Source organism: Hippopotamus amphibius, chromosome 15 (assembly GCF_030028045.1).
Source record: "Hippopotamus amphibius kiboko isolate mHipAmp2 chromosome 15, mHipAmp2.hap2, whole genome shotgun sequence".
NCBI lineage: Eukaryota > Metazoa > Chordata > Mammalia > Artiodactyla > Hippopotamidae > Hippopotamus > Hippopotamus amphibius.
The window spans coordinates 14,661,257-14,684,661 of record NC_080200.1 but is presented as its reverse complement, the minus strand read 5'-3'; the positions used below and the strand labels follow the sequence as shown (position 1 = coordinate 14,684,661).

The 23,405-nt window shown below is 55.3% G+C and overlaps 1 protein-coding gene across 1 annotated transcript in view; it reads right to left on the bottom strand.

Moving 5' to 3' along the window:
• Positions 1-413: 413 nt before the first annotated feature.
• Positions 414-23,405, bottom strand: part of PBX4 (PBX homeobox 4) — a 49,675-nt gene continuing 26,683 nt past the window's right edge. The window contains 9 exon segments of the mRNA XM_057710473.1: positions 414-1,016; positions 3,014-3,037; positions 3,098-3,154; positions 3,157-3,209; positions 3,560-3,716; positions 7,107-7,242; positions 7,807-7,997; positions 8,271-8,409; positions 8,411-8,489. Coding sequence (XP_057566456.1) covers positions 948-1,016; positions 3,014-3,037; positions 3,098-3,154; positions 3,157-3,209; positions 3,560-3,716; positions 7,107-7,242; positions 7,807-7,997; positions 8,271-8,409; positions 8,411-8,489 — 905 coding nt within the window. The 3' untranslated portion in view covers positions 414-947.

Below are 23,405 nucleotides of genomic sequence, written 5' to 3'. Positions count from 1 at the left end.
GGGGGTCAGGACACTCTGTGTCCAGAGATGAAACACTCCAGACAGAAGCTCAGATGCTGGTCATGGTGGCAGCGGACAGTGTGGGGTCAGGGCCACGGTGATGCTGACTGACAGGCCGATGCAGTGCATTTGCTCAGGGCCCCGAGCTGGGCTGAGCCCAGGCTCATTTAATTCTCCCAACAGCCCGGCTCTACTATCTGCATTCCCAGTGAGAGGAAGAGGAGGAGGAAACGGAGGGAAGGCCCCACCTGAAGGCTGACCCAGAGGAGGAAGTGGGTGAGGGGACAGAGAGGGAGCTGGGGGATGCTACGCGCCCAGCCTTGCGCCAGCAGGATTTCAGGAACACAGACGCACGAAAGTGTTTGGGAAGTTAATCCTCTTTAATAATGACATTTCAATTGAAAATGGTGGAATTTATATTAACAGAGAAAAGAAAAGTGCCAAACCAATTCCCAGTAAAATTCTGAGCTCACAACAGACTTAAGTCTAAACTGCACGAGATGACACAAGAGAAGAGAGTGTGGGAGGCGGTGTCCGGGCGAGTCGGCACACGGATGGACTCGTGAGCAGACAGAGTCACACCTCGCACAACTGCAGGGCTGCAGCCCTGCGCCTGCGCGGTCTGCGGGACCAAATTTCCAGGAGCAAATCTGGGAGTGAAGGACGTTGAAGTTAAAATCAGCGCAAAATTTTTATGCGAGAATCTGTGCCAGGTCCCAGAAGAAACAAGTCACAGTCTTCACCATAAAATTACTATTAAAAAAACCAGATGGAGTTGGCAGAACGTGCAGCACCTCCGTCCATTTCCAATCCCAGCTGATAAGCCAGAGGCGCCGCCTGCCGTCAGCTCAGGGAGCGCCGTCTGCTGTCAGTTCTGGGTTTTCGGAGGCGACACGAGTGCCAGGGAACCACGGCGGGTCACACCTCGGTTCTGCTCACCCCAACGCTCAATTAGATGCATCTGAGGTGACACTGCCGGGGTCTCCAGCAGGGGAAGCAGTCACCATTCGCTTCACCTGAAAAGACAGAGACAGAGAGTCAGAGGGGGGCCATGGGACCGATGACCCGTCCCGCCCCCCGGATCCCCGAGGCGGCTCAGAACACGCCAAGAACCATGAGAGGCGCCAAGGGGAGGGACAGAGGGGTCTGTCCTGGGTCACAGCTGGCCTTGCACATGGAACCCGCTTCCTTGGCAGGAACTGGCCTCCGCGGGCCAGGCCCTGGCACGGGACTGATGGGGCACCGTGGCACATGCTCTGAGGGTGAGGGAGACCCGGGCAGGCCCGGAGCTGACGGTGGTCCCCAAGACATCGTGGTGAGACTCAGTGAGTCGTAAGAGGCCCAGGAACCTGGCAGGGTGTGGGCCTGGCTGGGAGTCAGGAGGGCAGGGCCCATGGCTGCCGGCGTGGGGGCTCCGTCTGCAGTGCGGGGCCGTATCAGGCACACGTGACCCTGGGATGTTTGTCCACAGGAGTCCCCCACAGGGGACACTGCTACTGGCAACGGCTCTTCTCAGCCTGTCGGCTCCAAGGTGAGTCCTGTTTGCAGCCCACGAGAGCAGGGCTTGCAACTCACAAGCTCTCCTTCACCTTCCTCACTCTCGAACTTTCCTCAACAGGATGAACTGCACCTCCTGCCTGCACCCTCTACCCCATCCGACCCCATCAGGCCCGAGACCCTGCTCCTCACCCCATCCTGTCCCCTGCCCCGGTCTCAGCTATTACCTCCCACACGTCCGTCCCAAGGAGCTGCCACAGAGGACAACTGAATCAAGACACGTCCTGCAGGGGCTGCCTCACCGTGTGGCACAGGGACACCGAGAGGCCGGCGTGGCCCTGCCCACCTTCCGTCTGAAAGCGGCTGAGACGAGGACACTGGCCTCAGGGGGACACGCTCTGCCCTCGGACGGAGACCACAGGCCGACACTCCCAGAAGGAGAACGTGGGTGGTGAGGGGAGGGGTCCACTCGTAGGCCTGGGAGGTGACAGGCTGGGGCCCAGTGTGGGACTGGGAGCCAAAGGGCAGCTCAGGGCCGAGGAGATGGCTCCCACCTGGGGTGGCCTCGGCCCCGAGACCTGCCCTCTGGAAGAGCCTCTGTGCCTGCCCAGGGCAGGGGACGGTGCCACAGGCCGGTGACCATGCCACAACCCCGACCTTCCCGCGTGTGATGTGGGGGTGACTGGCGCCCCGCCTCGCAGTCCGTGGAACCCTCACCCCGATTCACGCTCACACGTTCGCCCCCACTGTGCTTGGGGCGCTGAGCCCTGGGCAACAGCAGAGCAGCGCGGGGCACGTCTGGCCACCTGGTGGTGTCAGAGCGCTCGCTGTGCCCAGGTGCTCCCTGTGGGCTGTGGGGTTGCCATGGTGATGGGATGTGCACCACCCGCTCCATTGCCTGCACCTTTAAGAGGGGCTGGGGGTAAACGGGTGGGGAGGTCGACTCTGAAGGAAACAGGCGGCTGAGTAAGGCCCTGCCCACTGCTGCACCGCCCTGTCACCCCCGCACCCGTGCAGCCTCTTCAGGACAGCCCTGCCTGTGGGGTGGGGCCCTGAGACTGCCGGTGGGAGGCTGGGAGGCCCCGGGGACAGCGAGAGCGATGCCCGCCCCCCCCCCCCCGATCCTGGCTGGAGGGCACGTCCCGAGACAGCTGAGACCCACGGCTCCAAAATGCAGCTTCACTCTGGCCCAGCTGGGCGGCAGCCGAGGGGGCGGCCGGGCTGGTGAGGCCGCGGCACGAACGCGCTGCAGGGTCCGAGCCCGGTGGAGCTGCCCCTGCAGACAGTCGGGGCCTTGTCTGCCCACCCCTGCCCTCCCCTGATGGGCACGGGCACCCTCGGGGAGGGAGGGCTCCTTCCCAACAGGCAAAGCCCTCAGCGGCCGTCGAGTTCCGTGAGGGGTGCAGGTCTTTGCCGAGCGGGCCCCACGGAGCTGTGCCCCCGGAGGTGGCTCCGCTGGCCCGCATCCGTCCCCGTGGTGCACTGAGACACGGCCGAGGTGGCCGGTTCCGAGGACCTGCCACCCACCTGGGCTCCGCGTCTGCCTTGTCGCTGTGTCGGGGACCCCACAGGCGTGCTTCGGATTGTGCCCGAGACTCACCTGGGCCAGGAGGCTGCCTCCCCCAGGGGCGGGCCAAAGGGAGGCCAGCACCGCAGGGTGGTACGTGTGTCATCGTCATTGGGGCTGGTCACGGGAAAGGGGCCAGAGGAAGCTGGATGGGCGGGACAAGCGTTCCTGCCCTGGGAGTCGCCGCGACTCCGCAGGTGGGATCTACCAGCCCCCGGGCCCAGGAAGGGGCTGTGACGGTGACTCCCATGGCTCCCCGCCCCTCCTGTGCGGGTGGGGAAACCAGCCTTTTGGGTGAACTGTCTGTCCCCACAGCACCCACGCAGCCTGCAGGGGTGTGTGGATTTGAGTGGGATAATCACCAACGGAAACAGAAGCCTCACAGTGTCAATAGAGAAAGAGGCGAACGCAGGCCCCAGGCTGCTTCCCCGGACGCAGCTCAGCGGGCCCGGCCACGTGGCAGCGACGGACCCTGGGCCGGGCGGCCTCGCTTACTGCAGCTGGGCATCGAAGGGCAGCTGGCCTGGCTCCCCGGGCCCCCGACTCGGGTGGCGTCCTCTGTCGTCTTAGCTGTGTAAATGGTAGCCTCTTCTTGAAACGTCCCTGTGTTCTTTTTATACCGGATTCTTTTGTTGCTGAACCAGTTGGAGACCTGTGGACACACAGAGATGGAAGGCACTGGAAAAGCTGACCTAGCGATGAGACACGGCGTGGACAGACTGCCGAGGGGCGGGGGAGGGACATCACCGAGTGACAGTGCGTGGCCCTGGGGCTGGGTGAGGGGCTGGGTGAGAGGCCGGGACCCAGGAGGTGGTGCCGATGAACCGTGTGCCCAGGGAAAGGTCTGCAGTGTGTTGGGGCCACTCTGGCACTGGCGTGGCTTATAGGAGGGGGAGGAGCTGGAGGGAAGACAGGATGCGTGTGACACGCTCGGAGAGATGAGTGGCAGGGAACAGCCGGGATAGTGGGAGACACGCGTCAGTAACCGCATTTCTGGGAATGCAGTTTAAGCAGAGAACACAATCGAATCCAAAACTTATCAAAGGATAAGGACCATGTGACAGGGCAGGGGAAGGAGCTCAGCACTGAGCTGAGTGCCTGTGTTTAGTCCTCAAAGCCAGCTGGGAGGGAGCTGCAGTCACACGCATCTTGTAAGCAAGGAGCTGGTCCAGGGCCTAGAGGCCTGAGCCCAGCTCTGACTCCAAACCTGCACCGAGACCTCCAGGGCGGGCTTCTCCCTGTGGGTCACTCTTTGGGGGGTGTCCTGGGCACCGAGCGTGCTCATCCCTGGCCTCTACCTACCAGATGCCAGTAGCGTCCTCCCCTCTCCCCAAGAGCTGTCACAATGAAAATGCCCCCTGGGGGCAGAATCGGCTGGGTAAGACCCTGGGCAGTGCCTTCCTACGAGCGTGGAGACACATCCCAAAGTAAGGCACCTGGCCCTGCAGTGAAAGTGTGTATTTTAATGAACAGAAATATACTTGAGTTATGTGGCAGGACTGTGGATGACTTTTTCTTCCTTAAAAATGTGTTTCTTTAATGTCCCTCCATAATCCTCTCACTGTCAACCACGAAAAGAAAAAGCCCCACGTGTTCCCTGTTCCTCCACTCTCCTGCCCTCGGTGTGAGGGCCACCTGCTCTCAACCACGCCAGGTAAGCACCTGGTTCCCACTTACCTCCAAGGAACATGCTGACATGTCTGTGTGGGACTAAGTTTGCAGAAGAATGGCAGAGGGGACTTCCCTGGTGGCGCAGTGGGTAAGACTCCGTGCTCCCAAATGCAGGGGGCCCGGGTTCAATCCTTGATCAGGGAACTAGATCCCACATGCGTGCCGCAACTAAGAGTTTGCATGCCACAACTAAGGAGCCTGCGAGCTGCAACTAAGATCTGGTGAAATCAAATAAATATTTAAAAAAAGAAAGAAAGAAAGAAAAGATTTCCATGTTGAATTCAACTGACATTTTAGAGGGACAAAGAACAAGCTGCCCGTGTGGGTGAGGGAGGGCGGCTGTGGCGAAGCGGGTCCAGGCCAGGGTCTGCCCTCTCCACGGGGCACGTCCCAGCCCCTCATACAGGAGCGGGATGTCCTCTCCACCAGCCGTAGCTCGGGGCCACCGACCACTCCCTGCCCAGTCCCTCTGGCCTCTTTGGCCCATACAGCTGCAGACCCCCGGGGTTTCCGCCCATCAGGCTGTCCGTGGGCTCAGCTCTCCCGCCCTCTCCCCCTCGGGCCTCCTCCGCCTGGAGTTGCCGCTGATCCTGTCCGGAAAATGTCTGTTGCCTCATCTGCAACAGGCTTTGCCCTAAGGGTGCTCTCCCGTCCCACCTACTTTCTGCTTAGGCGAACCTCACAGCCTACGCGACATCTGTACCCCACACTCGGAGCCCTCCCTCAGCCGTCAGCCGTTTCCATCTGCAGGACCCGCCGGCGTGGGGAGGGGCTCCCAGCACAGAATTCTGCTGCTGGTGGGTGGGGGTCTCAGGACCCTGCCCCAGAGCAGGAGCCACTGGAATGTGGCTGGCGCTTTTCATCCTTTTGTTTGCAATGAACCCGCTCCTCAGATGGGTGCTCTCTGGCGATGCCAGGCCCCCGAGTGACTCTGGCCGTTTTCAGACCACTGCTGGTGGTGACCAATGAGCTGCCACGCCTCCCGCTTCTTTCGGGCCTCGAAGCCCCAGAGGCACAGCCCCCACTTCAGCTCCGGCCAAGGTGCTGAGGACACCCCAGCCGTTCCAGGGTGAGTGAGGTCAGATGTGACTGGGACACCTGAGTGACCCTGTGGGGCTCCCGAGTGCCCTTGTCCCCAGGTCACGGCTGGACTTGGCAGGGACCGGGGCCGCGGGTGGTGACCGAGGGCACAGGCTGACTGGGCTGGAAACGTAGTCCCTCCAATGGCACAGCGAGAGGAGGCGGCTGCCGGCGAGGGGGGCGGGGGTGGGGATACCCAGCGAGCCGGTGTCTCTGCCCGCCCTCCCTGCTGCCAGCGAGGGGGGGTCTTGCGCCCCGACCCCCACGCTGCTCCGTGGGTGTTTCCTGATCCTGCCTCTTGCTTGTGGGCTGCCTGCACTTAACCGTTCTCACTTTAAAACCTTCTGGGGGCTTCCCTGGTACCCAAGTGGTTAAGAATCTGCCTGCCAATGCAGGGGAACACGGGTTCGATCTCTGGTCGGGAAGGATCCCTCATGCCACAGTGCAACTAAGCCCGTGGGCCACAACTACTGAGCTCATGTGTCAGACCTACTGAAGCCCGCGCGCCTAGAGCCTGTGCTCTAGAAGAGAAGCCACCGCAATGACGAGCCTGTGCACTGCAACAAAGAGTAGCCCCTGCTCTCCACAACTAGAGAAAGCCTGTGCGCAGTAACGAAGATCCAACGCAGCCAAAAAATAAAATAAATAAATAAATTAAAAAACAAAACAAAATAAAAAACCTTCTGAAATATTTCTTGGGCTCTTGCCTTCCCCTGCCCCCCCATCCCAGTTCCCGTGAGAACAGTGGTAGCCCCGACTACCAAGGGTGCCCAAGGTTGTCTGGGTCCCTTCTCTAATCTGCACCACTGCTCCCCATCTGGAGACAGATGTCACCTGTCTTGCACCTCCAGCCACACACACTGGACTGTCTGAGAAACAAGCAGGCAATGCACATGGCTGAATTTATCCCAGGATAACTGAACTTGTACTTTAGCAAGAGAGCTGATCTATCACTTTAAGTCCCAATTGTGCTCCGAGTTCTTTCTTCTCCTAAAGCTTATACCCCACCCCTCTTATGCAACACAGCACATCCCTCTGATATAAGAATATTAAATCCTAAATACTACAGTTCACTGAGTAGGTCATGATACAGTCTGTAGTGTCACCTTAGGGACCTCACACTCCACACCCATTGCCTCAGGGAGTCCCCACACCTGGTGTTCACAGCCCAGACCCGGGACCTGGGCCCACCCGGCTCCTGCTCCACACATTTCGTGAACTTCCCTGGGTGCCCTCCTCCCTGGGCTGAACCTTCTGGGTTCAGGGAGGTGTAGCAGGCAAGGACCGTCACCTGGGAGACCATGATGCCACCCTTCCTGGCCAGCTCCTCTTTGGCTTCTTCGCTGGGGTAAGGATTGCTCAAATGGGAATAAAAATATTCATTCAGCCCTTCTGTGGCCTGCTTGCTGAAATTCTGCCGCTTATGTCTGCAAAGACAGACAGCCTCAGCTGGCGACCACACACGGGGTCTCATCCGCAGCTCTGATTCTCTAGAGGTTGTAACGGCAGCAGTCAGCACTCCAGTCGCCTTCCAAGAGGTGGTGTGAGGGCTACGCCTGCAGCTGTGGCTGGAGCCCCTGCACAGGCTCTGGGGCCCCCAGAACTTAGACCCAAGCCAGCACCAGCTTGGTTCCTCTTCTTAAGGGCTGACCCTGGCGGCCTTCCCTGGTGGTGCAGTGGTTAAGAATCTGCCTGCCAATGCAGGGGACACGGGTTCGATCCCTGGTCGGGAAGATCCCACATGCTGCGGAGCAACTAAGCCTGTGCGCCACAACTACTGAGTCTGTGCTCCACAAGTACTGAAGCCATGTGCCTAGAGCCTGTGCTCCGCAACAAGAAGCCTGTGCACTGCAACGAAGGGTAGCCCCCACTCACTGCAACTAGGGAAAGCCCACGCGTAGCAATGAAGACCCCATGCATCCAAAGGAAAAAAAAAAAAGCTGACCCTGGGATCAGCTGGGGTCCTAGGCCAGGGATAGGTGGGGCCTGACCTGGCATCGAGGAACCGCGAGCACAGGGTCATCACGGCCTCGCAGGTGCTCTGCTTCAGCTGCACCTGGATGCTGTTGAACTTGGCGTGGATGACACCCACCATGTGCTCGATCTTCTTGGGCGAGACAGGCCTCATCCTGCTCTGCTCCCGGAGAAGCTTGGTGACACACGTGGTGAACTCACGGCAGGCCTGGGGTGGGGACACACATGCCAGCCAGTGACTACCAGTGGCTGGCCCGGGGTTCCGTGCGGGACCGGCCACCTGCCCCCCGAGGCTCCCACACAGGCTGGCTACTGAGGAGTGAAGGCCAAGGGCTTCCGGTAAAATTGGCCGCCTTCGCTGTGAGACCGAGTGCGCGCACTCCCTGGTCCTCGCCACCAAAGGAAGGCAGGGAGTGCTCCACGTTTTGCTTTGACAAATGCACATTCACAGGACAGAAACTCTTCCATGCAGAAAGATCACCTGTTCACATTTCTCTAGCTCAGAGGGGTAAATCTGTCGGGTCTGGGACAGCTTGGCCCTGTAGTCAGAGTGCTCAAGGCCACTGTCATTTGGACAGCCACCTGGTGTTGCTGGGCCGGCCGCCTGGACACGCCCTCGGCATGTTATCCAGCCTCAGGAGCTGAGCGTCGGGCGGGGGTGCCGGGGGGACCTCCTCCTGAATGCCACGAACGCTCAACACTGGATAAGAGAGAGGAGACCGAGTAAGCGTCTGTTGTCGGGGCAAAAACAACCACAACAGGGCGTTAGCGCTGGTGTCATATCTGAACATTCTTCACGGAAACCCTGAGGGGAAAGAAAGACTTTATCTGCTAACAGATGTCGGGCAACCCGCCGTGATGCTGGTGCAGGTGCCGCGCTCAAGGGCCCAGTCGAGGTGGCAGGGATGTGGGGGGCAGACAGGCCACAGCTCACAGCCCACAGGTGGGTGCACGCCGGGCCCCGGGCAGGGCAGGGGCGGGGTGGCACTGGGTACTGGAAAGCCTGAAGCCCCGAACCACGTCTCCAGGTGGGAGGGGAGGCGCGTTCCAGACGCTCACACTGGGATACGAAGGCCAGTGGCAGCCTGGCTTCGGGCAAGGCTGTGCTGCTGTGTGTCTGAAACGGAGGCCCCACCCCGCGCAGACCGAGTTCCCTTAGCGAGTGTGATTAATTTCTCTACCTAAAACGTTATTCCCTTTCCTGTCCCCTCTGACCTCAGTCCTGTGCTAAATGAACACGAATCGACCAGTCAGACGACTAGAACTGCTGTTGTCGAGAACATCGTTAATGCACTCAAATTGCTATTATAGATGTCGTCGTTAATGTACAAACTCAGGTTGCGTCTCCGGGCCAAGATGAGCTAACAGACCCCCAGGCCATGGACCACCTGGTCAGCGAATCGTAAGCCAGAGACATCCTGACTCCCGAAACTACGGTTATGATGCTTCCAGCCTCTTTGTTCTTCCCCTTGGAAAACAAAACAAAACAAAAAACAACCCTCACTCAAAGACCAAGGTGGGGTAGGTCTAAGACCCGTCTCCCACTCCTCTGCTTGGCGCCCTGCAATAAGCTGTACTTTCCTTCACCGCAGCCCGGTGTCAGGAGAGTGACTTTGCTTTTCAGGCGACTGAACTTCGGTTTGGTAACATGCCTGTTATGTCTGTTTGTGTCTGCTGTGTGTGTGTTGAGGGGAAGGTGGTTGCTATAAAGTCAGGGAGGAAAAGACTGATCCAGAGGTGCCAGAAAAGATGAACTAATCCCCCAAGAGATTTTAAGGAGAGAAACAAGACGATGGGCTTTTACAACAGCATCAGGGACCGGTTTCGTGGAAGATAATGTTTTCATGGACAGGGTGGGGGGTGGGGATGGATGGTTTGGGGATGACTCAAGGGCGTTACATTTATTGTGCACTTTATTTCTATTATTATTACGTTGTAATATATAATGAAGTAATTATACAGCTCACCATAATGCTGACAGGAGGCGGAGCTCAGGTGGTAAAGCGAGCGGCTGTAAATGCAGATGAAGCTTCGCTCACGCACTTCTTACCTTTTGCTGTGTGGCCCAGTTCCTAACAGGCTGCGGACCGGTACTGGTCCGTGGCCCGGGGGGTGGGGACTCCTGCTTTACAGCATGGAGAAGCCGTCCCAGATGGGCTGAGAGGGTGACGTGCTCGAGGGCAGGGCTGGACGGGCAGTGGACGGGCAGGGGAGGCAGTGGGGGAGGCTGGCGCTGTCCGAGGGGATGCAGGTCAGCTACGGGGCGGCCAGAGGGAGAGGCCCCAGAATCCGTGACCACCGGATGTGGGCGTGAGAGAGAGGAAGAGGCTGTGACGACTCCCACCTTCGCCCTGGAAGGTGCCACTTTTTCCTGAACAATAGCACACAAAGCAGCAGGCAGGCAGGTGAAAAGATGGCATCAGCCTGGTCCCTGACCCAGCTATGCACAAGGTACGCACCAATGTCCAGGCGGCTGTGAGGCAGCTGCTTCCTGGGGGCCGCGGCTGAGCTGACCACTCGGGTGGGAGACAGGTATTCATGACTCATTGGCATGTGGTGTGTGGGAAATCCGTCTGTATCCACCTGTACCTGCAGCTACACCTATGAGAAGGCCACGCCCCCTGAAGGCTAGAAAACCAGCATTTAAAGGAACAGGCAAAGGAGGTGACAGAGTTATCAGGCAGGTGGAGGAAAAACCAGAAGTAGTCACCGGGGGGTGAAAACGTGGGCTTGGTCATTAGGGGAACGCTGTTAACTTCTGTAAAAGCAGCTGCTGGGGAGGGTGGGGCAGAGCCTGACTAGCAAGTTCCAGAGGAACATGGGAGGCAGGCAGGGCAGGCAAGAGGCCGCTGCGGGGCTTACAGAGCGAGGCTCGGGTCTGAGGGTGGTCTTGCAGGACCTTTGTTTTCTTTGCTTTCTTAGTGATAGAAGAAACATCTGTGGGGACTTCCCTGGTGGTGCAGTGGTTGGGAATCTGCCTGCCAAGGCAGGGGACACGGGTTCAAGCCCTGGTCTGGGAAGATCCCACATGCCGCAGAGCAACTAAGCCTGTGTGCCACAACTACTGAGCCCACGTGCCACAACTACTGAAGCCCGTGAGCCTAGAGCGCATGCTCCGCAGCAAGAGAAGGCACCACAATGAGAAGCCAGCGCACTGCAATGAAAAGTAGCCCCCGCTCGCCACAACTAGAGAAAGCCTGTGCACAGCAACAAAGGCCCAACACAGCCAATAAATAAATAAATTTAATTAAAAAAAAAAGAAAGAAAGAAACATCTGTGGCTACAGAGAAAGGAAGATTGGCGGACGGTTCCTGAGGGGATGGGAGGCAGGGAACGGGGAAGGAGGTAATGATACAGGATATCTATCTAGTTCTGACTTTCTGGGAAAACAAAGTTTAAAGTGTTTTCTTGCAAACAGGCTCTCAATGCTATCAGCGACTAACTGATTTAAGTGCTTAAATAAAAACTGAGTTTAGGGAATTCCCTGGTGGTCCAGTGGTTAGGACTCAGTGCTTTCACAGCTGTGGCCCGGGTTCAGTCTCTGGTCAGGGAACTAAGATCCTGCAAGCCGTGTGGTGCGGCCAAAAAAAAAAAAATTTGAGTTTAATCCTATCACGTGGATATTTATTCATTAATCACGTGCCGTTTCTTGTTCCCTGTGTACCAGGTAAACCTTTTCCATCAAAAACTCACTAGTGAAAACTGAAGGAGCTCAAGAGATACCCATGCAGGAATTTTCCTCATTTGCAGGGACTTTCATCTCCTTAAATCTGGGGACCCTCAACTCACCCCAAGGAACCCTCGCCAGTCCCACTGGGTTACAACGGGGCTCTTTCTGAAAGAACTAAAGGAAAATGCCCCTTTTATCAGTTGCTGGCCTCCCAGTTCAGAGACCCAGTTCTCTAACGCCCTTACTTGGGTTTCGAGAAGCACCAGAGGTAAACGCTGGGCACTGCTGGACAGTGCTGACCTGCGCGGCCTGATCCCTGCAAAGGCCCACACGTCCTAACCACTCCTAACCCGGGGTAGACAATGGAGGTCCTCCTCCCTCCAGCCCTCTGTTTGCAAATCGTATTGATTCCACCTCCCGGAGCCCGTCCCCTCCCTTAATGCCACTCCCAGAACCCTGCTGCACGGACCCTTCTCCTGCCCTCCGTGCCCTGTGAGGAAACCCCTCCCCTCTGATCCGTCATGCACACCTGCACGCTGACTGCCTTCAAACGCTGTGTTCATCATGCCAGTCTTTCGTTCAAAGACTTCGACCAGACCCTGCGTCCACACTGAAAGCCTAGACTCTGACACCTGGCACTCAGGGCCTTTCGTGACATCCTTTGAAACCCCCTTTCACGAGTTTCCCTCTGCTGGGCCTTTCATGGCCCTGTGCAGCACCGCAGACGCTCTGCGACTGTCTCAGGCTCGCTCGGCAGCTCCTCCCTGAGCACTCACAGTTGCGGCCGGGGCTCAGGAGTGGACTGAGAGGGACACACAGCACCCCGTCCCTCCCCAGAGGGCCCCCAGCACGCCCTGACTCCCGGGGCCGGAGAGGCCACCTCCACAGCTTCCATCACAGCTTCCCTCATCACAGTGAGGAGCGGTCCAGGCTGGACATGCGGCTGAGTGAAAGGGTAGGTGGGGTTCCTGCACACCTGTGTGTGTTCAGGCGTGTGTGACTCTGGGCTGCCGAGGGGTGCGTGGCGGTCTTTCATTCTTTTTTTTTCAGCCGCGCTGTGTGGCTTGCTCTGGGATCTCAGTTCCCCAACCAGGGACTGAACCAGGGTCACAGCAGTGAAAGCACCGAATCCTAACCACTAGACCACTAGGGAACTACCCTTTTGTTGCTTTATTTACCCAACAGTAGGCACCTGAGAGTCTATCACAAGCCAGGTACCCAACCGGGTGCTGGAGATTTAAAAAAATACACCAAAAAACCATGGGACTTACTGTTCTCAAATGAAAGCTCTCAAATTACAAAGAGAACACCCTTTTCTCATCCACATCTCTTTATGGGGTACGCGTTGGTGCGGCCTTTTCTGGAGGGGAGGTTTGAAATACTGATAAACACTAAAAAAGCACATATCCTGTGATCTTCAAATTCTGTTCTGAGAATTCACCCTACAGGAACCCTGACACCAGCAGATGCTGTATTTACAGTACACACTGTGACTGTGAAAAACCAAAACCACCCAGGTGCCCTTGAATAAGGAGGTAACATGCCTGTCACACCCCAGGCCCTGCGGTGCCCACAGTGCATATGTTACCCTGTGCCTTAGTCACCAGGACTGGTCCCGGCTGCGGACACGGCCATGCTGTGCGCCTCTGCCCTCTGTCCGCGGCCCCTCGCGTGCAGCCCTGCGTCCCCTTCAGCACCGCACGTCTGTCTCCCAGCGCACTGTCCCTGGCCTGATTATGGTCATTAGACACTCGTTACCGTCCAATACAACAAGCTCATTTCCGGTCCCAGTGGTGCTCTTTAGCTCCCCCAGGGCCCTCGACTGGCGCGTGGCAGGCTTCAGAGACCAGGAGCTCAGCTCAGGGACACTGTCAGTTGGAGGCACTCAGAAGAGGGGGTGGGATCTAAAACAGAGGCACTCCCCTGCCAACCACCAAATTTCCTTACGTTTCCAATTTACTGTGGGTATAAAAACCCCAGGACACCAAACTGATGTAAAATAAAATTATGAATATCAACACATCATGTTTTTTTCTAAGAAACAATATGGAACTGCTATGGATGGAAATGTGTCCCCCCCAAATTCACAAGTGGAACCCCCAATGTCTTTGTGGAGTGGGGTGTGTGAGGGTGTAATTAAGGTCAAATGAGGTCATGGGGTGGGGCCCTAATCCCATAGGGCTGTGGCCTTCTGTGTTGGGCCTTCATTGCTGCGTGGGGGCTTTCTCTAGTTGTGGTGAGTGGGGGTTACTCTTCGTTGTCATGCGTGGGCTTCTCATTGCAGTGGCTTCTCTTGTTGTGGTGCATGGGCTCAGCAGTTGTGGCTCGGGCTCTAGAGCACAGGCTCAATAGTTGTGGCGCACAGGCTTAGTTGCTCTGCGGCATGTGGGATCTTCCTGGACCAGGGATCGAACCCAGGCCCCCTGCATTGGCAGGCAGATTCTTAAGCACTGTGCCGCCAGGGAAGTCCAAGAGAGACCTCTTCCTTATCCCACTCCCCTTTGTGGGGACACAGCGAGAAGGCATCTGCCTGGAAGCCAGGAAAAGAACCATTAATAGGAACTGAACCAGACCCAGACAACAGTAAACCAATGAACAGCGGCGTTCCAATAAAACTTTATTTACCAACACTGTGGTCTGGGACCCTGCTCCACAACATGCGTATCACAGGAAGGACTAACGTGTCTGAGGAAGAACCTGTATGCATGCAGGTCCAGGAAGGTCAACACAGCCACATCACTGCCTTCAGGTCCCCCCTTCCTTGGAGTCCCCACTGGATCCTTCCCCTTCCCTGACAGTTTTTCTTCTGTGGGTGCAGTACGAAGGGTGAGATTTTAACTTGTTTCGTTCAGTCCTAATCTAGATCAGGACTCCTTGAAAGGTGGTGCCTGGTTTGCGCTCTGAATGGAAAGGCCAACACAGACAGAGAGGATGCACACAGAAACCTTCACAGCAACGTGACAGAGTAATTTTATGTCTGTTGAATCTAATGAGACTTTTGGGCTTATTCTTTCGTTTTTGTTTTCAAATATTTATTTATTTACTTACTTGGCTGCTCTGGGTCTTAGTTGTGGCATGTGGGATCTACTTCCCTGACCAGGGATCGAACTCCGGCCTCCTGCATTGGAAACACGGAGTCTTAACCACTAGACCACCAGGGAAGTCCCGGGCTTATTCTTTTGTATGTCTGCTTCATTTTTACTTTCCTTTTCCTAGTTCATGTTGTTTGTACGTCACACTGGTGCTGGGCAGTGGTGGGCCAAAACCCTGTGACTGGGACTTCCCTGGTGGTGCAGTGGTTAAGAATCCGCCTGCCAATGCAGGGGACACGGGTTCGAGCCCTGGTCCAAGAGGATACCACATGCCGTGGAGCAACTAAGCCTGCGAGCCACAACTACTGAGCCTGAGTGCCACAACTACTGAAGCCTGCGCGCCTAGAGCCTGTGCTCTGCAACAAGAGAAGCCACCACACTGAGAAGCCCATGCACTGCAATGAAGGGCAGCATCTGCTTACCCCAACTAGGGAAAGCCCGCACAACAGCAACAAAGATCCAATGCAGCCAAAATAAATAAATAAATAAAATTAAAAAAATAAAACAGAAAACAAAAACCCTGTGACGGGAACAGACTGTGCCTGGGTCACTGCCAGAGGCTGTGAGTATGTCCTGGAGACGCCCCAGCCCCAGGTGCAAGCTCTGGGTTTGGGATGGTCCAGAAGTGACTGCCCCACTGTTACTCCTGGGGAGTAAACCTACGTCCTCTCACACATTTGTAGGATGCCTGCCTCCCTGTGCATCTCTACTGTCATGAGTCTTGGGGCAGAGAGGGTGCTGCCACCTGGAGAGAGCCTGTGAGGGTGTCCTGTGTTCCAGAGATGAGATGCTGAGGGAAAGCCCTGGGAATAGGGCTCACTGCAGGCGCTACACGGAGCGGACAGAGATGCTAAGCGAGGAGGACGGGGCCAGGACCGGGTTGTAAAGGAAGAGCCATCCATTCTCATGGGAAGATCCACTTCGTGAGGAAGAAAGGCCCCTCAAACAGCGAGAACACCAGCTTGGTGGCATCACAAATGTGGCAGGAACCCAGACCGTGGGCACTTCCTTCACAGAGGAGGCAGGCCAGGTTCCGGGCCCAGGAGTGAACACCTTAGCCAAGGCAACAGCATGGGAACAGGAGGGGGTGGCTTCTGAGCACCAGGGGGACCCAAGTGACCACGGAGGTGAGAGACTGATGAAGGCAGCCAGTGGTGCCTGTATGTGGAGGAGGGGGCCGGGTGCGGTGAGGAAGCTGCACGGAGGGGAGGGAGGCCAGCGCAGCAGGACACCCAGCAGGAGGCCCGGAGAACACACACTCTGAAGGTGCAGGGCCAGAGCAGGAGCGGGAGGCGGCCCGCCTCCCCTCAGAGACCTCAGGCCCCCACGCCCTTCAGAGCCTGACTCCAAGAATCTCCCGGGCATCCCCTGTCGCTGCCGGCCCCCATCGCCCGCTCAGCTCCAGCCGGGCTGCCCTCGGGCCTGGACACCAGGCCATTCCTGCCTCAGAGACACTTTCCCAGCAAGGAAGCAGAGATGTCCCATCGGTGAGGTCCTGGCTCAGACATCCCCCCAGAGACTGCCCTGCCCACCTGCCCACCCCACTTCTATCCAGGGCCCTGAAGGCCACATCTGTCTCTGTACGGCTGTCCCTCCCTAGGGACCGTGGCTGTCTCATCCAACGCCATGGCTCTGGTTCCTGGAACATGCCTGGCCTCACAGAATCATGACCCAGAAACAGGAACTGGTGCTAAGAAACCTCTCCCCGAAGGCCACCAGGACATTTTATGGACCAGAGCTACCAGGCCCTCAAGGAAGAGAGAGAGTCTCTTTCTGCAACACACTGTTTTGGAGACGAGACATGGGAAAAGCCACCCACTCACCACACGGAGGCCTCAAGGCGGGCGCTCCACAGGGACGTCACAGCCCCGCACATTCATGACCAGAGAGCCGAAGTGGTAAAACAAACCCGAAGTCAACAGCATCTATGTGCACATATGCGTGCAGATATATGAATCATAACCAAGAAGATTTATCTCTGAACAAAGGTACTTTCAAAATCTGTCAGTGAAAATCATCGTGTCAATGAAAATCAATGTAAATGAATGTAAGTGGAAATCTATCAACACAAAGCATCAGGGTAACCACAAGGAGAAAAACTACAGCTCAAAAGATGCAAAAAGAAACAAACCGATTAAAACAATACCCATTGGGACCTCCCTGGTGGCGCAGTGGTTAGGAATCCACCTGCCAACGCAGGGGACACGGTTTCGATCCCTGGGCCGGGAAGATCCCACATGCCGCGGAGCAACTAAGCCCGTGCACCACAACTACTGAGCCTGTGCTCTAGAGCCCACGAGCCACAACTGCTGAGCCCGTGAGCCTAGCGCCTGTGCTCTGCAACAAGAGAAGCCACTGCACTGAGAAGCCCGAGCACCGGAAGGAAGAGTAGCCCCTTCTTGCTGCAACTAGAGAAAGCCTGCAGGCAGCAACGGAGACCCAGTGCAGCCAAAAACAAACAAACAAACAAACAAACAAACAAACAAACAAACTAACGTGATCTTATTTCTCATCCAAAGAAATACTCTAATTTCAACTGCGCAATACCTAGAAGCTTCTGAAGCTGGGCTACCATCACCTGAGGTACGATCTTTATTTTGCCAAGTCCTGCACAGGGAGGTGACCAGCCAAGCAACATGCACAACCACGTCCTACCCAGGCTGGAAATCAGATTTTGAGGCCCGCCAAAGCCCTAACTGCCCTAAGAGGGACTGTCCCGGGACTGGTGTTAATCAGGTTCTAGGTGACAGGAAAAAAGGAGCATTTTCTGTTAAGAAAGATTAGTCACTTTCGCACCATCACCAAGTTTACCGATAGCTACTGCGTGCCAAGCCCATAACAGGGTTTTGGGACACACTGCGGGCCCGCCCGCGCTTTCGAGGGCTGCCGTTCTAGGGAAGGGATCAGAAAAGAAACCAGAAACAAACACACAGGATAATTTCAGTGGATGGTTAAGTCCTAAGAAGAAACCTGAATAGGATAACAGATGCTGCAAGAAAGCACTGCTTCACAAGAACCTGTGGGCCCCCAGCCGAAATCCTTCAATCCTTGAGTGGTTTTTATAACAGCTTTATTGAGAAATAATTCATGTGACATACAATTCACCCTTTTCCAGTGAATAATTCAGTGGTTTTCAGTACATTCACCAGGTTGTGAAACCACCACCTAACTTTTTCACTGCTTCAAAAAGAGATCCCATCAGCAGTCACTCCCCACTCCCCCACCCCAGTCTTCTGGACATTTCACATACATGGTACCACATACTATTTTTTTAAACTAAATTTATTTATTTATTTAATTTTATTTTTCGCTGTGTTGGATCTTTGTTGCTGTGCACGGGCTTTCTCTAGTTGTGGTGAGCGGGGGCTACTCTTTGTTGTGGTGCGCAAGGCTTCTCTTTGCGGTGGCTTCTCTCCTAGACCATGGGCTCCAGGTGCACGGGCTTCAGTAGTTGCAGCACGTGGGCTCAAGTAGTTGTGGTGCACAGGTTTAGTTGCTCTGTGGCATGTGGGATCTTCCCGGACCAGGACTCAAACCATTGGCAGGCGGATTCTTAACCACTGTGCCACCAGGGAAGCCCTAAACGGTACCACATAGTGTTGTGAACTTTTGTGTCTGGCTTCTTCTCAGCATAAAGGCTTTTTTTTTTTCTGTTTTTCTTTTTTTTATTTGAACTGTAGTTGATTTACAGTGTTTCAAATGTACAGTAAAGTGATTCACACACACACACATACACACATATTTTTTCCTTTTCCAGATGCTTTTCCATTATAGGTTAATACAAGATACTGAATACAGTTTCCTGTGCGATACAGCAGGGCCCTGTTGTTAGCATAAAGTATTTAAGGTTCATCCATGTTGTAGCTTGTGTCAGAAAACTTCATTCCTCTAAAAAAATGGTACTGATGAACCCAGTGACAGGGCAAGAATAAGGATGCAGATGCAGAGAATGGACTTGAGGACATGGGGTGGTGGGGGGAGAAAAGAGGAAGCTGGGATGACGTGAGAGAGTAGCACTGACATATATGCACTACCAAATGTAAAATACACAGCTAGTGGGAAGCTGCTGTATAACATAGGGAGATCAGCTAGACGATGGGTGATGACTTAGAGGGGTGGGATAGGGAGGGAGGGAGGGAGTCGCGGGAGGGAGGGGATAAGGGGATATATGTATAAATACAGCTGATTCATTTTGTTGTGCAGCAGAAACTGGCACAACAGTGTAAAGCAATTAGACTCTAATAAAGAGCCTTTTTAATGGCGGAACACCAGTCTGTTTTACGGATGGACCACATCTTGTTTCTCTAGTCAGCATTATGGACATCAGATTTTTTTTTCCCATAATCCTTGATTTGTCTATCTGTCTACACTAATCCACCTGTCTGTCCAAGAGAAATTTCTCAATGATGGAATGTTCTAGATCTGCACTGTCTAATATGGGAGCCGCCAGCTACATGTGGCTGCGGAGCACTTGCCATGTGGCTAGTGTGGCTGAAGAATGCCTTATTTTATTATACTGGATTTTAATTAATTCAAATGTAAATCACGCCTATGGGATGGACTACAGTCTGTAGCTGCAGAAGAGCTATGATAGGCTGATCAGAATCGGAGGCTCGATTCACGAGTCACCCTGAGGCTATGGGGCTGAGAAAGGACACTCCCCAGCTCTAGGAGATCTGCTCCCTGCACAGCCACAATGAAACACTGCACAGGGGTCTCAGCCCCGGGTCCAGCCAATCACAAAAGGGATCTGAATTCAGGAAGTCACACGCTGGCCCAAAGGGTAAGTCGGTGGAAAGACCGGACCAGAAGGCTGAAGCTACTGGTGATGATGTTGCAATTACAACAGATCTGAGAGGCTGAGGAGGAAGGGAAACAGACGTAAAAACAACAACGCTGGATGACTTATGCCTGACAGCTCCCAGCCAGACCCAGGAACAGCGGTGAGGAAATAGGAGGGCGGACCCTTGTACGATAAGTTATTTATATCCACTCCCCTGACAGCAGCTGCCTGTGCTCCTTGGCACTAGAGCAAGGCTGGTAGAGCCGGGATTTCTCGTTCCTCAGAGAGAAAGCAAACCCAGAACCGACCAAAGGGAGGCACAGGTGTGTACCTGAGGCCAGCACAGGGGACAGGCACGGCTTGGAGAAGACGGAGCAGGCCCCTCGGTGTGAACTGCCCAGGACGCCATGCAGCTCTTCGAGGGGCTGCCCACCTGCAATCCAAGAGCCAAAGGCTTTGACACAAGTTGGTGCTCAAGCTAATCTGGAGGCAAAGCCTGAGCCACACCAGGTATGCGACCATTCCTTCTCCGAGGCTAAGTCACTAAATGCAAGGTTCTGCCTCAGTCCTTGTCAACTCCACATACCTGAAACCTGAACAATTCTGAGTTCTATAATGCAGCCAGCCCCAAGGGTTTCAGGAAAGGGACTGAGCCAGTATTGGGTCCTCCCAGGTAAATTCAAAGCTCTCCAGAAAGGGTTTATTTGTTCTCCTCAGGACAGCTCCTCCAGATACCAAGAAGGATGGCTGTTTCAAGGGAAGGGTTCGGGAGGTGGGTGTACGCCTAGGGTATCCTTGGCCTTCAGGGACTGCTGCAGGCAGGACCACCCAAACACCACACAGAGGAGAACACAGGTGGACCGCCTGCATCTCAACGCTGGAAGATGTGCCTGCATCCTTCCCATAGCCCACGTCCCCCCCACAGGCTGCAGGAGGCATAGGAAGGCAGTTCCTGGAACCCGTAAGGTAGTGCTTCCAGGAACACTCGACAACACAGTTTACATGGAGGATGGCTTTCTTTTCAGGATGATACGAATGATAAGCCTGGTGTTCTAGGTCAGGCCCCAGACACTCAATCTTCCTGAACCCTGTAAGGGGTACAGAATAAAAAGGATTTCACTCAATAGGTATCAGTTACCAGAAACAGTTCTTCATTCAACAAAAATATAAGGAGTGTACACTGTGAGCCAGGTACCAGGGCAGTCCTAAGACAGGGCTCGTCCTGGATCCTGCACTCACGGGAGGAGACAGATGGCAAAGGCCAGGAGCCATCATGGATGCAGTGAGAGCAGCGGATGCACGGGCAGTCCCTGGGGCCTGTGGGTGCAGGGTTCCCTCCCTGAGCCAGAACAGGGCGTGCGGGGGCAGCACACAGTCCGGCTGACAGTTACTGGGGTGCAACCCTCCCTCCGGAGCTTTACTCTGCACATCTGTAAAACAGGAGTAAAGTAAACGTCTGCCCCAGGCCACTGCAAGGTTGGGCAGTGGTGCTGGGACGCTCGGAGCTGTCTGGCCGCAGTCCATGCTCCATCAGTGTCTACTGGGCTTTATATAGATATCCTGTGCAGGTTCAGCGCTTATCCTAAAGGCCTATCGCAGACATTAGCCAGAGGGGAATGTGAGAAACGTGGGTTAAACCAAGAAGCCACTGTGCCATCTCCCGGTGTGGGCACCCCTGGAGGCCCAACCCACAGGATGGCTCATCGGGCAGAGGCCCATGGGAACCCGGTGCAGGATCGGGACCCCGAGTGGTTTTCTTTGGGCCAAGACTTGGTTATTCCTGGTCATGGGTTTGGGGGAAGCTGAAGCAGAACTGAGATCTTGTTTACTTTCCTCGTGGCCCATCCTGAGACTGGAAAGCCTGCGGCCCATGTGTTGGACACACAGTGCTCCCACGACTGCACTTCCGAATGACAGGAAAAGACACCTGGCCACACTGAACTTGACGTTCAGGCAGCTCTCGGCAATTGTGATGGCTTGCGTTTTTCAAGGCTGAGTGGTGATGCTCTATCTTGCTGCCGTGCCCCCAAAGGTAGCGGGCACCCCAATGTTTGAGCCGACCAGTGGAAAGGAGGCATGATTTTCTGAAGAGATGCCCAGATCTGATGCATGGCCTGTACTCTGAGCCCCACAGCCGCCTTGGGACTCAGCCTGGGTGGAGTCAGAAGCCCTGAGTGTGGCCCTTGCAGCCTGGGAGGATGGGGCAGCATGACAGTGTGGGCTAAAATGGACACCACAGCTTGTCCTAATGGCAGTAGGTATCAAGCCTTTCTTTTTCTCCTAAAACTACTGAGTTTGAAGCTGACTGATGGCTGTGGTCACCTATGGACGTACAGCATCAGATGAAACAAAAGGAGATGTGCCCAGGACTTCCCTGGGGGAGCAGTGGTTAAGAATCCACCTGCCAATGCAGGGGACACGGGTTCGAGCCCTGGTCCGGGAAGATCCCACGTGCCTCGGAGCAGCTAAGCCTGTGAGCCACAACTATTGAGCCCACTTGCCGCAACTATTGAAGCCCGCGGGCCTAGAGCACATGCTCAACAAGAGGAGCCACTGCAATGAGAAGCCTGTGTGCCACAACGAAGAGTAGCCCCCGCTCTCCGCAACTAGAGAAAGCCCGCGCACAGCAATGAAGACCCAAGGCAGCCAATAACTTAAAAAAAAAAAAATAGAGAGAGAGAGACATGCCCAGACAGTATAGCCACAGCTCTCAAGAACTGGTTTCCTGATCAGTCCCAGCATCTCACTGATAGGAAAAAGGTCATCGAGAGTGACACCTTCCTGAGATGACAGCTGATTAAGCCACTTTTAAAAATTGCTTTTTTTTACTACTAAATTCCTTACTTTGCATAGCTAAGTCGTCAATAAAAACCTCAAGGAAGCACACACCCAAGGGGCTCTGATGACAGAGCAAGTGCTGGGGGCAGTGAGGAGCCACCCAAAGGGATGATTTTTCTCCCTGGGGGCAGGTGGGTGCCGGCAGGGGGACAGCACGCCTCAGAGAGAGGCACCAGCACTAACGGTGATCAACATCACACAGTTCAATGGTACCAAGGAGCACGTGACTGTAGCCAGTGTCTCCGGGGGCTGGACACACACTGGCGTGTCCGCTGCAGGTGGTTTCTTCCAGCCCACAGGATTCTCAGGTTGTGAGGCTCATTCAGTTCCAGGAATGCTGCCTATCCGGTTCACACAGAGCACGGAAGGCAGTGCTGCGAGGGGTTGAGGCCAAGCTTGCTTAAACCCCCATAATGCCCAACCTTTGCTTACTGGAAGTCATTAATATCTGCTCCCCATAATTTAAATAAGGAACAGACAGGACAGGCCAGTAGACATTCAGACACCTGTGAGAGGCACTGGAGTAGGAGCTTAGGGTAGGATGCTACAGCCCTGCAGGGCAGGGGGCCGTCTGCAGAGGAGGGGACCTGGCTCTGGGTGCTGGAGCCTAAGGAAGGTGAGGCGGGCACCCTGTGGGAGCTGGCGGGGACCTGGGTCAGGGGCTGAGGCGGTGAAAAGGGATCCACACGAGGGAGGAGGATGGGATATGCATGAGAGGGGAGGGAATGACTGATTAAATAAGTGAAAGTACTGAGGATGATGTGAGGAGGTTCTTATTGTCAGAGTAAGGAGTTACCAGTCTAGAGAGAGAGAAAAATAGAATGAACCCTGTGGTGCTGAACTAGAATTAAAGACACTGAAACGAGGGGATTCCCTGGCAGTCCAGCGGTTAGGACTTGGCCCTTTCACTGATGGGGCCCGGGTTTGATGACTGGTTAGGGAACTAATATCCTGCAAGCTGCCAAAAAAAAGATACTGAGGGACTTCCCTGGTGGCACAGTGGTTAAGAATCTGCCTGCCAATGCAGGGGACACGGGTAGGAGCCCTGCTCCAGGAAGATCCCACATGCTGCGGAGCAACTAAGCCCATGGGCCACAATTATTGAGCCCATGTGCTGCAACTACTGAAGCCCACGTGCCTGGAGCCTGTGCTCTGCAACGAGAGAAGCCACCGCAATGAGGAGCCCGTGCACCACAATGAAGAGCAGCCCCCCGCTCGCCACAACTAGAGAAA